Source organism: Stegodyphus dumicola, chromosome 5 (assembly GCF_044657685.1).
Source record: "Stegodyphus dumicola isolate Sdum_Otavi_A_Nest chromosome 5, ASM4465768v1".
Lineage (NCBI taxonomy): Eukaryota > Metazoa > Arthropoda > Arachnida > Araneae > Eresidae > Stegodyphus > Stegodyphus dumicola.
Window position 1 is genome coordinate 140,140,026 of NC_140772.1, and position 15,108 is coordinate 140,155,133.

A 15,108-nucleotide genomic window follows, 5' to 3' on the forward strand; every position below is an offset into this window, starting at 1 on the left:
ATTATCAGTGGGTTCAAGACGACCATACTAAATGCCGTATGGGATCTCAACGGCTCCGTATCACTAACGGTCGACAGGACAGATCCTTTTCGGTCCTGCGGGATCGTACAGCCGCTGAGATTTTTATTTCTGAGCCGAATGACATTTGAACTGTAAGGATACTCGAAGCGACATTCTTGAAGCTTCCTTAAAACGTATTTGTGCAGCCCTAGAAATAATTTTTCTCGAAATATAAAAATACTTACACTCTCCTTTGAGCAATCTTGTAATTATGTTGGCTACGAGCAGCCGTGTAGCAGTTGAATTGAGGCTCTTAGTGTATTTACCATTGCTGAAATTCTGTTCGGTGATTTCGGTTTTCGAATTCGCTCTGCGAGCGATTTTATCGTCTACGCTGTTCCTCGCTTATAAGGAGAATTCACCTTATCCCTTGGACTATTTGTAACTATATAGTATATTTATAGCTATATAGTATCTGTAAGAGCTGCTGTTTCTCTTAACGAAGCTTCGAGTCTTTCTGTTCATCTAGCCTAGTTATTTTAAAAGATGTCGACGACCTCGTAGCACGTAACAATATTTACTTTCGCTACAATACTTCAAATTTAAATACTAATAACTAGTCCTTGTTCTTCTGGAATATATCACTGCTAGCATTAAACTCTTACTATTTAAAAGAACACTAGAGTTTGTATTTTTCCTGATACTGTTAAAATGTAATGAATATTCATGATAATATTACCGTAAATATTGCAAAGTAATAAATAACAAATCATAATCCACAAACAACGGTACCTTCAACGCCTTTTGCAAATGAAAGTACTATATGTATATATATTTAGTACCCAAATGATGTTAGATAACGGATCATTAAACTACCCTTCTGAAGATAGCCTAAGCATGATTTTAAAATTGTTATCTGAGATATAGGAAAGTTATTTTTAAAACTGCTTAAAATCTATGAGCTTTTTACACATATTTATATACAAATAAAAATGCATAAAAAATTCAATCTCTTTATAAGGCACGCTAGTTACAAAGGCAAAGATAGTTCAATTATCTATGTGTGCACATTATATTACCTAAACATTATTATTAAAAATAATATCTAAGCAGTTCTTTTCTAGAAAAATATTAAAGAAGTAATACAGGTGTCGAATAGAAACGAAATTCAGTACCCAGTGTCATTAAATGCAGTGAGGAAAACAGCTTTTACTTCATAGATGAGAAATCCTTCGATCTGATTTCATATCGTGTAATCTTGCCAAGAAGGAAGAAAATTAATTCCCACCTTAATGCTATGCTTTATCGAGCGTAACAACTTCTATCATTTTCTCACGTGCTCTGCAAGACATGCGAGTTGCTTTGATTTGACAAAAGACAAACAAAGAAAATTTGTTGCTAATATTTTCAGAGGAACAAAGAATGTTTACGTTGATTGAAAAGAGTACCTATCACCTTCTTCCAGATTCTGCTTAGGATACGTGTTTTTATATATTATACACGTATAATATGTGGAATACTTCTACTCACGATTAATGCTTAATTATGGTTAAGTATTAATACAAATCATAAAACAAAACTTAGCTCTGATAAGCGGTATTAATATTTTTAAATTCTCGGTTTTTCTTGATTTTGTTTTTGGTGGTAGTCATTCCATAGCTATGCTGTAAGTTTTCAATTTATTATCATCAAGGTGTATTCTTTTAAACATCAAAATATTCAGAATAAACCTTCGATATACGATGACGAACAAAAATAGCGGCACTTTTGGTACTTTTGAAATGAAAGATGGAGAAAAATAGAACCAGATGCTCTCATATCAAAACCGAGCATGCACGCATTTAAGAGACAAATAAAGTAATTATCATTATAAAAATTAAATGTAAAACTTGATATTAGTACATCCTTAGAAAGCTCACTAAAGGAAAAAAATTCCCGTTCATTAAAATGAGACAAAAGTGGCAAAAGCAAAAGCACATGTGAAAACAATATTGAAATGTTGTTACAATTAACAATGATTCTGACTAATAGCTCTTGGTTTATTTATCCAGAATAAACAGGTTTATACAAGAAAGTGTGAAAAAAGCCAACAGCTGCGAATAATTGCAAAAAAAAATAAAACTCACATTCTGCTGAGGATCGCATTATTTGTTAGTTTGCTAAGTGTATTTGGCTGCAGTTTCATTTTGAGATTATTTATACAGTAAAACTTCATTTATCTGAATTTCAAGTTACCCGCATCCAAGAGTTTTTAATTTTTCAGTTATTTAAATAATATATAGTAAATTAGTTCGTATTTTTAAAGGTTAAATAATAATTTCATCTTGATTATCCAATTTATAGATCCATCCTGGTTATATAGACATGATTGATTGATATAAAATAGAAAGCAAATATGCACTGTCATTGCTATCAGTTACTTTTATATATTCTATCACGGTATCAAAACAAAAACAGACTGTTTTCTTCGATTGTTTTGATTTTATATAATCAATAAACTGATTATAAACTATAAGTGTAAAATAGTGTTACTATTAGTGTTAAATCATAAACTGATTATAAACTATAAGTGTAAAAGCTTTGAATTGTATATTATGAGTCATTTACATACTACTTAAGCTAAGATGATTCTCATTGCCAGTTTGATCGGTTGCCTAATATTATGAGTCATATAGCCAGATCAGCTATGATGAGAAAGATCATTTAACGAAATCCTCTAAATAAAAACAGGCTTTTTGACATTGAACATTATTAAGCGAGATATTCCGTTTTCCGGGATTCAAAGCATTAAAGCTATTGATTGAGTCAGAATAAAATATATTCTGTTTAACGGAATATTCCATAAAAATATTACATTAAGCTGATGCAGCTATGTTGACAAAATTTGCATTTTGATACATATCTAGAATTTTATTAAAAAATCAGGTCCTAATATCGGCTGAATGGTAAAAGCCACTCAGCCGCACACTCGTAGTTAAGTTCGGGGAATAAAGCTGGCTGCATGGGCGTTTTCGTGGTTTTCTTTTTGTGTAACGTGGATACGAGCCACTTTTGCTTAAAATGTCCTCCACGGGGAATGCCTCCCTTTGCTTCCTTCCTATTGATGGAGAACGAAATAACGAAGAAAGAATACATGTTGAATTAGTAAAATAATATCTCTGTGCAACTTTAGTACTGTAAGTGTATCAGATTATGTATGAAATTTCAGACCTTGCGTAAGTAAAATTTAATTTCTTTGTTTTATAGTTGAAACAGAAATAGGTTAGGTGGTTTGACAAATACAAACTAATTTCATAGTTTAAGTTGTTCGAAAACGTGTGTTTTCTACACTCGTGAAATAAATTAAGAAAATTTGTATATTTTATCGAATTGCATGAAAAAAAACTGAACTGAAGGAAAAACCACTGCTTCTAGATAGAAATGAAAATCTTGTACGGCAAATACGTAAGCGTACACGTATGTGTAGGCGGATCCAGCAGAAAAACAGGCTTTATAAACGCGTGGAGGGTAAGACGAATTGCGTTCGCTAGCAAACCTCGGCGAATTTCTCGGTGTTATCTTGCAGCAATCGGTTAAATTCACATCGAAACCGTAAAAATGAGTAACCACCAAAGTTTAAATGATGGAATGAGGTGGCGAATTGTGGAGAGGCTAGAGGCAGGCCTGTCGCAAGTCCAGATATGCAGAGTTTAATTAAACGCCCAGCGTCGTGTGTAACCTATGGAAACAGTTCCTTATTATTATTATGATGGATTCGATTTTATCAGTTTAACTGATGGATCCATCGAGAGAAAGCCTGTGAAATGCCGTTCAAGAGCCATGACGACCAACGGAGATCGCTAGCGAGGCGTAACAGAGGGGCTACAGCTTCTCAGCTCTCTCGGGACCTGTATGCAGCCACAGGAACCCGTGTAACAAAGGTGACTGTTTCCAAAAGGCAGAATGAAAGACAATTGTTTGCCAGAAGACCGGCTGTTTGCGTCCCGCTCACGTCTACGGACATGAGAAGCCGATTAGCATGGTGCAGGCAGCATAGTGATTGGAGTAAGGAGCAATGGGCGACTGTTCTGTTCACCGACGAGTCTCGCTTTAGCCTAAACACCGATTCTCGCCGTACTTTCATATGGAGAGAGCCAGGGACCCGCTACCTACCCTCCAATGTCCGCGAAATCAACAATTATGGCGGTGGCGGTGTAATGGTTTGGGCAGGCCTCATGTTGGATGACGGCAGACCTCTCCATGTCTTTGACAGAGGCTCTGTGGCTGGTGTGAGGTATAGGGATGAGGTCTTGGAGCCTTATGTTCGCCTTTTCCGGGATGCAGTGGACCCCGAGTTCACCTTACGATAACGCGAGTCCACATAGAGCTCTTCTGGTCGACGAATTTCTCGAAAGTGAGGATATTCGCCAAATGGATTGGTCAGCCAAGTCTCCAGATCTCAAACCTATACAGCATGTCTGGGACGCTCTGTGGAGGGCAATTGCAGCTCCCAGCCCCTCCGAGAACCATCCAGGAACAGAAAATAGTATTGCTGAATGAGTGGGACCAATTGCCACAGGCATTATTTCCAGTATGACATCATCCTGCGAGGCCTGTATGGCTGTAAGAGGGGACCATACCCTCATTAACCCATTTCTTTTGTGTCTTCTGCAACCGCTATTTCAGACCTTCAGACACCCATGAGTGTTACACACGAACATGTGTGTCTATTATAACTGTTGAATGTTTATTCTGTTCGTATTATATCAACCTATGTTGATACCAAATTTTATTAAAATCTGTCCATTAGTTCTGGAGATCGTATATCAAATATGAAAATTCTCTTAATTTATTTCACCAGTGTATTTTATTTAATGGCAAAAAAATGTTTCATTCTTTCAATTGCAGAATCCTTATAAAAATAATACAGTATAAAAAGAAAAGATATTTTTCCCGTATTTTCATTAGAGTAAATAACGTTTCGGAATTTTAGAATATGAGAATGGGCTAAGGTTTCAGTTTATCTGCATATTTGGAGCCTTACTGCACATTATCAAGTTTATGTAATTTGATTTGTATCATTTGGAATTTTGATAACGTGCAATATATACCACATTATCAAATGGTATGCATTATGGTTAAGAAGCATTTGATGTCGTATTTTAAAAAGAAAAGAATATTATGGGTTTATTTTCTTTATCATATTATAAGATATTTTTCCTTAGTATTAACTTCCTTTATATATATCTGAGTCCACATATTCGTTTGTCGGGTAATGTCTACATGAATCCAAGCTTCATACAATTATTTTAAAGATAGTTATACTTCAGGTGATAATGAGCTAAAACTGTACAAGTTTACATAAACTTTTAGTAGTAATAATTCCTCCTTTTGAATTCACGTTCTAAGTGAATTTTTATTTTAAAAAAATCCTTATAGGATTACACTTTATTTAAAATAAGAAAATACGAAAGGAGCAAGTACTTTTTTTTTTAATTTTTAACATGCTCATTTTAACAAATCATTTTTATCAGTTTAACTGATGGATTCGATTTTTGATTGTCTAAACTGCCTACGCAACTGCTGCAATAAATTATTTGCTGAAACAATTAGATGAAACAATTTATGCGAATTAAAAGCCTACTTAATGAATAGTAGATGCTATACTTGATTACGCAGTTTAGAAATTAATCCACACATTGCAATATTTGCAACCGGATGTGCATACGGGCAAGAAATTAGAGCAGCGTAAATCTATAATTTGGCTGAGCAGGAATTTGAAGGTAATTTCCAGATATGATTGCTGAGAAACTTCCGTGAAATTGAGAGAGAAGTGGATACATTTCGATAGTCTTGTTATTACAAGCATCAAAATACCACTCAAGATACGGTCAGTATACTGCAGCTACGACCACAAATTGAACGCCTCGGTTGCTAGTATCTCGTTCATGCCCTAGTTTATTTGATCTGTCCGCGTCACTCAGATTACTGACAGACTGTAGGTTTTGTATTTCGCAATACGAATTCAAGCAAGGACAGCTCCAAACAAACGTATGAATTCGCTTTTCCTAGCTTACGTTCTATTGCTAGTTTGTACCATAATTTATTTTAATGTAACCTCAGTTGAAAATTTGGCTGTGGAGATTTGCTGTTTATGCAATAAATTGCTCTATGAAGAGTTTAAAAATTCTGAAAGGTTCGCATTTTAACAGTAGCCCGAAAGGCTTTGTTAAAGTTTTTTACGTTCTCGCTCAGCTCGCAATCTACCAGTTTGCTGTTACACTCACTCCTAATAAACCATTTTTTTTTGTCATTTTAGCTTCATTATTTAGCATCATTTTCTTCACAATTACGCCATTACAATTCAAAAGTAAAATTACAAAAATTTTAACAGCTGCATAAGCAGTATATGTATATAATTCCCGATGCAGTGTTAAGTATTGGCATACTTTTTTCATTTTACGCCACATAAAAGTTCCATTCAACAGCAAAATCACAAAATATTTAAAGACAGGGTATCTTTAGAATTTCCGATCCAGTCTCGCGCGCTGAAGATAAAATATTTTTTTTTCGTACAGTGTTGCCATTGCTCTCTTTAAAATCGTTGAGTTTATCAAAATTTCGTTAAAGTTTTATAAAATATGAAATAGAGATAAAAAAAATTCGAAATTCAAAATTTGGGGTTCCAGGTGTTGATGTTCGGCTGGAAAACTGTGTTACTCAAAATTTGATCGCTCTAGGTAACGCTGTTTTTACCCAATGTGAGAAACATACAAACATTCATGCAGATTCTTCATTATTTAATTTCTTAAAATATAATACAGGGCGATAATATTTGGTGGCAAAAATTTAAAAAGTGATGCGCCGTTTTTAGCGATTCAACGCAAAAGACGTTTCGACACTAATATCGCATTCGAAATTAATGTCCCTTTTCGGCTCATAAAGTAGAGTAAAGCTTTTACAAGTGAAGAAATTTAAAGATGACTGATGGCTGTACATACTGAAATCTTTTACACTACAATTTAAGGTCTTGAGAATCATTTTCCAATAAAATGAAATGCAAAAGAAACGAATTATCGCAACAATAGAGTTGTTTCCTTTTCATGATCAATCAAAAATGTGGCCTTTCAAATATGAACTTTGGAAACATGAGCTGAACTTTTGCTTTTTTTTCTCGAAATTAGAAAATAAAACTTTATTTAGAGCAGGAAAACACATAATCAATATTTGAAAGGAAAAAAAAGGTAATTTACCTCTTCAAAAACTGAAAATTTACATACCTCCTTAAGAGTTTTATAAATTAGCATAATTTAGTGATAGAATGAGAAATAAGAAATAAAGGCCAATGGTTTTAGAAATGCTCACATACTCCAGTTCTCAAAAAATAAATGAATAAATTAAATTAAATTAAAAAACCCTTTTATCAACGATATTAATCTGAAAGTAACAAAGTTGCATTGTTCTTTAACAAATGTAACTGATTATCTAAGACAGCGTTTCTGAAACTTTTTTCAAGCGTGGATCACTTTTATAAATTAAAATGTTCTGCGGACCACTTTGGTTATTGTCCCCCTCGAAACATTTTTTAGCACATGTATAGTATTTTTAAAATAGGGTTATTCAAAATTCATTTAATTTTACATCCATGTTAATAAGCTGAGTTAATAGAAGAAATTTATATTCATTTTTAATAATTCTACGTCAATAGAGTATTGATAATCTTTATCTTATTTACCCCAAAATTAAATAAATCTTAGTAATCCCATTTATGAGATGAATGGCATTCTAATTCTTGCCCAACTGTTCTTGGCAAGTTTAAATCTGAGTTCAGAACGTATATCTAGTTTATTTCGGTACTTAGTTTAATTTGAGTTAATGATGAAAACGCTTTTTCACACAGATACGTGCAAGCAAACTGAGCTATGATTTTTAAAGCACAATTGCACAGTTCATCACATCCTGTTTTCACTATTAATGAGTCTGGCGACAGGTAGGCGGCGAATGAAGGTGAAGGTGAGAAGCACCGCAATCACAGAGCTTTTGTTGTTGTTGTTAAGACTAGAGTGGGAAATCCGTAGCTAGGATAACCATAAATTTTCTAAAATGCCAGTCCCGGAAGAAAAAAAGATAGACGATAGCATGTGCAATTTTCGTAGATTATCAAATATATTGAGGTACATACAGTTAATTTGGGTTATGTTTTTGGTCATTTTTAAATCTAAGTTGACAACTTATTATCCTCTGACTACAGTTTGAAAAACGCTGATCTAAGATGAAAGATAAGATTGATTTGGTTTATTTGATTATGGCAAAGCACTCGAGAATTATCTACTTAAGGCAAGGGATGCCTTCGTGGAAGGCTTTCTAAGCGAAACTGGCTGGTATACACGTTACACATAAGGAAAACCCCAAAACGCCCGTGCAGCCAGCCCGTTCGTCAGAATCCAATTATCCCCTCGCCCATTTTCGAAGCAGATTTTTGGAGCATCATCATTTCACAAGTACTCGTTATCAATACTTAAGGTAATAATTTAATCGCGGGGCAAACTGCAACGAAGAACTTCGCGAGTAACACGTTTTTCCACAAGCATCAACTAAAACGAGAATTTCAGACTTTTTCTTGCATTCTGATCTTTATCATAAATGTCCGATTATTTTTTCACATTTAAATAACTTTAATATTTATATTAAATAAATTAACCGAAAACATTACTAATATTTTAATAGAATCTATGCGAAAAATATATTACAATATATACTTATTTCAAAATCCAACCAGAACTTTGAACATGAAATGACAGAATTTGAGCTGAATTCCTAAACTAACTCAATCTACTTGCTGTAAAACTCATTTAGTATATTTGTTTTAAAATTATATAAGTGCCATTATTATCAGTCGGCCAAAAATATCTTCAGAGTGCTTGATTTCTTTCTTTCTTTCTTTCTTTTCCTTTTCTAACTTTAAAACGTGTTATAAGGCAATAGAAAGTATAATAAAAGAATCAGTTTGTGTATGTATATTAATAGGCGTACGAAAATGCCGTCACCTTGAATGGACGGTCTTCATCTCGTTTAATGGCATTGCCACGTTTTAAGTAGTTTATAAAAGTAAATATGTATAAACAAATGTTTAAAATGATATTTATTACTTACGTATTATTTATTAGCATTGTTATTTCATATGCGTTGGATTCTTTTAAAAATTTTAGCATAATTCCTCGTTGTCAACTATTTCGCGAATTTTTCGCTCCGCGAACTGAATGTTTTCTCGAGCACTAAAGTTATTATATCCTTTATGTTCCAATACCTTCAATTCGTTCCAATAATTAGCACTTTCTAAATAAAGGGAAGTCAGGAAAGAACTAACGAAAAAAAAATTACATGGATCGATATGATCCAAAAGAGATAGATATGACAATAACTTACTTAATAACATAAACCTAGGATTTTCAAAACGACGGTTATCAGTATTCTTAATTTTGCTTCACCTTACAGAAGAAATAATATATTGTATTAGACCATGCACCCAATATTAATAAATAAGGTATGCTATAAAATTATTTTTTGATATTGAAACTAGTTTAAACAGAGCATACAATTTCTGAAAGCAATTTTAATAAGAATGACGACAGACAGAAAAACGACAAGAAGTCTGTAAGACTCCATATCAATAGTCAAGGGTTAACATTATTTACAAGCTGCTAATACATCGTATATTAATGCATGCATTCAGTAATACACAATATGAAGTCACGTTAAAAGCTCGCAAAAATCTGAACTACAGATTTAATCTTTAATTCTGTTTAAAAAAATACATACATAAAATCCTTTCAATGTTTATCATTAGGTATGACAAAATGAGATTTTTTGTTAAAAATAACTTAGAGAAAAATATATTAAGTTAGGTTATTTGTTAGGGAAAAGCACACGCGAGCTTTTAATGACTAAGAAAACTCCCAGTAACTTAAATTACGTAACGAATAGAAAATCAGAACCATTTTGCAAAAGGTGTGGCCAGCTTTGTTAACCTTTCGTATTGTACAGCCTTTGACTACCGATGACAAACATGACACGCACCGCAACTCCATGGCGCGCGTCTATGTCGAAATGTGAAATCGCTCCTTTAACCGAAAGCGCTCCTGAAAAGCGGTAAGAGTTTTGGATGACTTTAATGGCTTTCGTCTCAGTGACCAGTGTCACGATAGACAAAGACCTTTTAGAAAGAATACTTTCTTTTTCGCAATCGACAGAGCAGCTGACCCACTGAGTTAGGTGCTCTTCAGCCTGTTTGATCCCGTCGATGGAATTAAAAAAAGGGGGACGGCTTAGTATTGGGTCCTCCGGGAACTAATTACATTTACAGCTTAGTACTGTATCCTCCGGAAATTGATTATGTTAAGTGAGAAATACTGAAGGACCAAAATGTCTTGGTTAACAAATATAAACCCTAATAAAAGCTACCGTGCAAGAGGTCAGAAACGCTAATAATAAGTTTCGCTTTGAAGGTATAGCTAATTTATGCCATTATACCTTTTAATCAAATAATATTACTTTAAAAAGGCAAAGAATTATGCCAATAGAACCAAGAAACTACTACTAAAGTACTACTAAAAATACAGGTTTAGTGTTTTTTTTTTAAACCCTTGTATCAAAGTAATAACATTCTTATCTAATTTAACCTATTTCAGACGTTAATTATCAGTTTAAAATTGTCGAAATTTCTCAAAAATATTTTACCACAGCAAAACCTCTGTAAGACAACCACCAGGAGTCCAGACGATTTTGGTATTATGGATATAATTTTTCCTTACAGCACATAACTACCAATGGTGTTTAATAATGTTATTTAATTCTCAGAGGCCCACCAGCGGCCGAGCGGTAAAGTCGTTAAACACTGGTAGTTCGGTCCAAGGTTCGAATCCCGCGTACGGGCTGGCTGCATGGGCGTTTTCGTGGTTTTCCCCATGTGTAACGTGTATACGAGCCAGTTTCTCTTAGAAAGTCCTCCCCAAAGGCACCTCTCGCCTTAGCCAGATAGCCCTCGAGGCTTTGCCATAATCACACACACTCACTAATTCTCAGAGATCACTAGTTGCTCTGAGAAGTTACAATTTCAGAAACGTTGTCTCCATTGGAGGGTATTATCTGCTTCGTGAAAACTAGCTTCTCGGATTAAATACTGACAGCGCTCATCAAGAAAATCAGTGTAGAAAATAGATGAAAAATTTTCGTAACTGTTATTGTGAATTAGCTCAGAAATACTTTATTGTACATTTTCTGCGCGAGAAATAAACTCGCCCTGCTCTAACGAGATTAATAACACAGTGGTCACGTTTTACAGCATGATACAATTACTTTTGACATCTCTTAATAATCTGCTACAATATGAAGGCTTGCAGAGACTAAAGAAGCTACATAACGACATACAAAACGTCTATAACAAACAAAGAGATTTTGATTTCTGGAATATTAATATTGATGGAATAACAACTATATGGACGGTGCAAAGTTAATATAGTATTTATTTTACCCTTGGTGAAAGTATACAGTTTTAGAATTGGGAGCATTTGGATTAGGCAAAGCACACAAGGAATATCTGCCTAAGAGAAGGGATGCCTTCGTGAAGAACTGTCTAGGGAAACTGACTTATAATCGTAATAACCAGCTTAGGAGGCAAGGCCATGAACCTACATATTTGGAAAGAACCCTTAAAATTCTGCATAATGTTGCTCTAAATTTAAATTACTGCAAATAATTTTTAAAATAGATACTGATTAACCATAATATTATCAATTCCTTCTCACACATTACTTATATAAAAATGAATTACATTAACTATTTAGACGCCCCTAGAAAAGTCAAAAACCTTTAGATTATTTAGATTGCACTTCGTGACTGTGCATTTATCAATCTTGCGACTTGACAAGTGCTTTCATTCGTGAAAACATAAGGTCTTTCATCTATTTTTTACAAACAGCTTCTCTATAAAATATAAGGTCTTTAATTTATCTTTCACATTTACTCAAATTAAGTAATTATTAAACAAACTGAGATTTAAGAGCAATAAACTCATTTCATAATAACTCAAACCTTTGTATTTTAATGATATATTTAATCGATGTAATTTAAAACATATTTGAATAATAATATATCTAACGGATACTTTTTAAGCGCAGATTACTGCTGTAATTAATAGAGGCTATTTCTAATGTCATATATCATTTACCTCGATACAGAATCGTTTGATTTGCTTTATTGTAATACCTCTTAAAGAAGCAGTATTCGACGTTTTAAATATGAAATATACATTAATAAAACAAATATTCGTGTGAACAATATTATTCTCCTATTCATGTCAATCACAACGTTCGTAAATTTTGTACCTACAAAATAGCCAGAAATAATAACAATATATTTTGTATAAAGTATGTCGCATATTAATGAGTTATATGAAAAAGGTTGTCTACATAAACTTACTTTTTCAGAAGCTTTACTAAGCCCTTCACATTTGGCTCCATTTATTAGGAATAAAGTTATCAAAGTTTTTCCAAACTTTTATGTAGTGTTTCCAAAGGATAACCTCTGTAAGTATTTTAAAAGTTTCAGAAAGATTCACCGCAAGCACATATATTTCCCATTTTAAATTCTGTCGTAACTTAAGAAAAAATAAGCCGTTTTGAAGGTTGTAGAAACCGTCTGACTTTAGATTGGAAGCTATGAGAAACCGCTGCTCCATCTGAAAAAAACGCGATTCCGAACTTTCAGCTTCTCTTCTCACGTTCTGTTCTGATTTCAACTAAAGCTCCAAACTCAAATATCGAGTTAAAAACTAAAATTCTTGCCACTTATTCATTTGAACAACACACATGAAACAGGACTGTTCCATTTGGAATTATGAGTTTAAGCTGGTTATTCCATCCATCGTATTCATCATTTCTCGCTGCTATTCGATGACATGTAATGATCTGTTATAAAATCGGCACTTAGCCATGACGGGAGAAAGTAGTGCGCTTACCTTCCTTCCACATTCATTAACTTAATAATAATCGCTCACGTTTTGGGACATTGCAGTCACCGCAATTCAGATTCATCACCTGTGAAATGGCGCAATGCTGTTTGCGGTGAAGGTCGGCTAGGAAACCTTTGAAGGAAACTCCCTGAGTAAATTCAATTTTTATATTTGCATGCATAAAAATTATTACATGAGTTTCTACTTTTTTTAATGAAAAGAAATGATGACCGTCAGACAGAAGAACAAGGAAAATGAGTGAAATTTCCACACACGTTTTTCAGTGTCAAAATGTGTAACTTGGATTTATATGAAAGTTTTGAAACTTAGCTCTAGGCAAGGTCGCTTTTGCTGAAAGGAAAAAAAAAACATTCTTTTTCCCTTAAAAAAATGACACATGCATTTTCCGAACTCTGTTACGGTTACTTGTCACTTCTTAATGTTTGTAATTGAAGGATGTAAGTTTCGTAACTGCACTTTTCATTCTTATCTTGATTCTATGGAAAAAAATGTTTACCGTAAATTTCTTTTTTTTTTTAAATTTTCTAAATTGTTAAGCTCGATGTTTTTTTATAAATAAAAAAGTAGATATAAAAACGCTATTGCTATGTTTCTTGATGATAATGGAGCATATTATCTGTCTGCAAGGTGTTATGCATTTCAATTTGAATAAATTAAACGCAGTAACAACCTAAAGAGAATTTTGTTTATCTCGTAATAGCGGTATTTGACCGGTGGCAAAAAGCTTATATACCGATTAGTCAGAATTCTTTTCTTTTTCTTTTGTAGTAGAAATAATTATTAATCTCAACTCAGATTTAAAAATTTTTCCATTATGCTTAATACGCATGATTCCAATAAATTAAACTTAAACCTCTTTCCAGTTTATCATATAATTTTTTTACAGAAACCCAGAGATTCTTACCAGAGTATTATCTTATTTTCCTATTTAAGAATTCCATTAACTTAAAATTGAACTACTTAATATTGACTAAAACGCCTAAACTACCTTTTTAAATATTAAAATTTTAGCCCGGCTCCCATACTAATTCTGCAGCAGCCTACCATTTATTTAAATGAAATAACTCAAAATTTTGCATCTGGAATTCTCAGTTTTTTTAGTCTTGACAGCTTTTGTTCAGATAAACTTTTTTGCCTTCACTCATTTGAGTAAAAACTTAATTCGTCGAAAATTTAAATTCATTTGGAATAAGATTTACAGAGCTTATTAAAAAATGAAGAAATAGCTCTTAAAAATAAATTACGTAACGTAAACGAAAGAGCTAAAAAAATAATGAATAGCCTTCAAATATATTTTAATAAACCAACAACAACCAAAAAAAAAAAACCGCATTATTATTTGTACAGACAAATATGGGGGGAGGGACTTTTCATGTGACGCGCAAACGATTAGTCTGTACTGAAATGTGTACCTTTGGCAATTACGCTAACAGCGTAAATGCTTATGAAAATCATTAGTTAGATTACCGTAAAACATACAAATTAGACATGTTAATACTTCATCAGTTACAGATGTCATTAAAAATAGAATAATGATTAAGAAGTATCCATATCGCCTTTCAAATCCGTCAATTAATTAAGCAATATACACTTTTAATTTCAAAGACAAATTAAAGATCTTATGGAATGTCAAATAGCAACATCCTTCAGAGCTGGCAAGCTGGCATATATAGGTCTACGTTCAAAGTTAAAAGCCCTAACATTATATAATGCAATATAAAAATGATTAAAAATTAGAAAGTCTGAGATATAAATGTTTTCAGTGTCATGTTGAGTTCATGCTAATTAGGCTTTCGCCTGGAATTATGACTATTCACATCTCCAAGGAAGAAGAAAAATAATACACAAACGATCGAACATCAGACTGGAGTATACACACAACCTCGGTTTCGAATTATCTGTCAAACTCTGTTAAACGGCCCACCAGCGGCCGAGTCGCTGAATAGTTTGATCCGGAGTTTGAATCCCGGCAAACGGGCTTGGCGATTACATTTTTATTTTTTCCTATGTGTAAGGCAACACTTGTGAGCACGCATTGTTAATAAAATAGCAAAAGAAGGTCAAATATTGCAGAAGCTGTAGATGTTGCTAACGCCAGA

General features: G+C 33.4%; 1 protein-coding gene across 4 annotated transcripts in view; it reads right to left on the minus strand.

The window, feature by feature from the left end:
- The window catches only part of LOC118185241 (uncharacterized), a 265,229-nt gene that overhangs the window by 211,485 nt on the left and 38,636 nt on the right, over window positions 1-15,108 (minus strand). The window contains exon 1 of one of the 4 annotated variants that reach the window (XM_035355072.2): window positions 12,457-12,941. The exons of the other annotated variants lie outside the window; for them this stretch is intronic. Coding sequence (XP_035210963.1) covers window positions 12,457-12,497 — 41 coding nt within the window. The 5' untranslated portion in view covers window positions 12,498-12,941. Of the gene's footprint in view, window positions 1-12,456; window positions 12,942-15,108 lie in introns of those variants that run through there. 4 annotated transcript variants of the gene reach the window in all.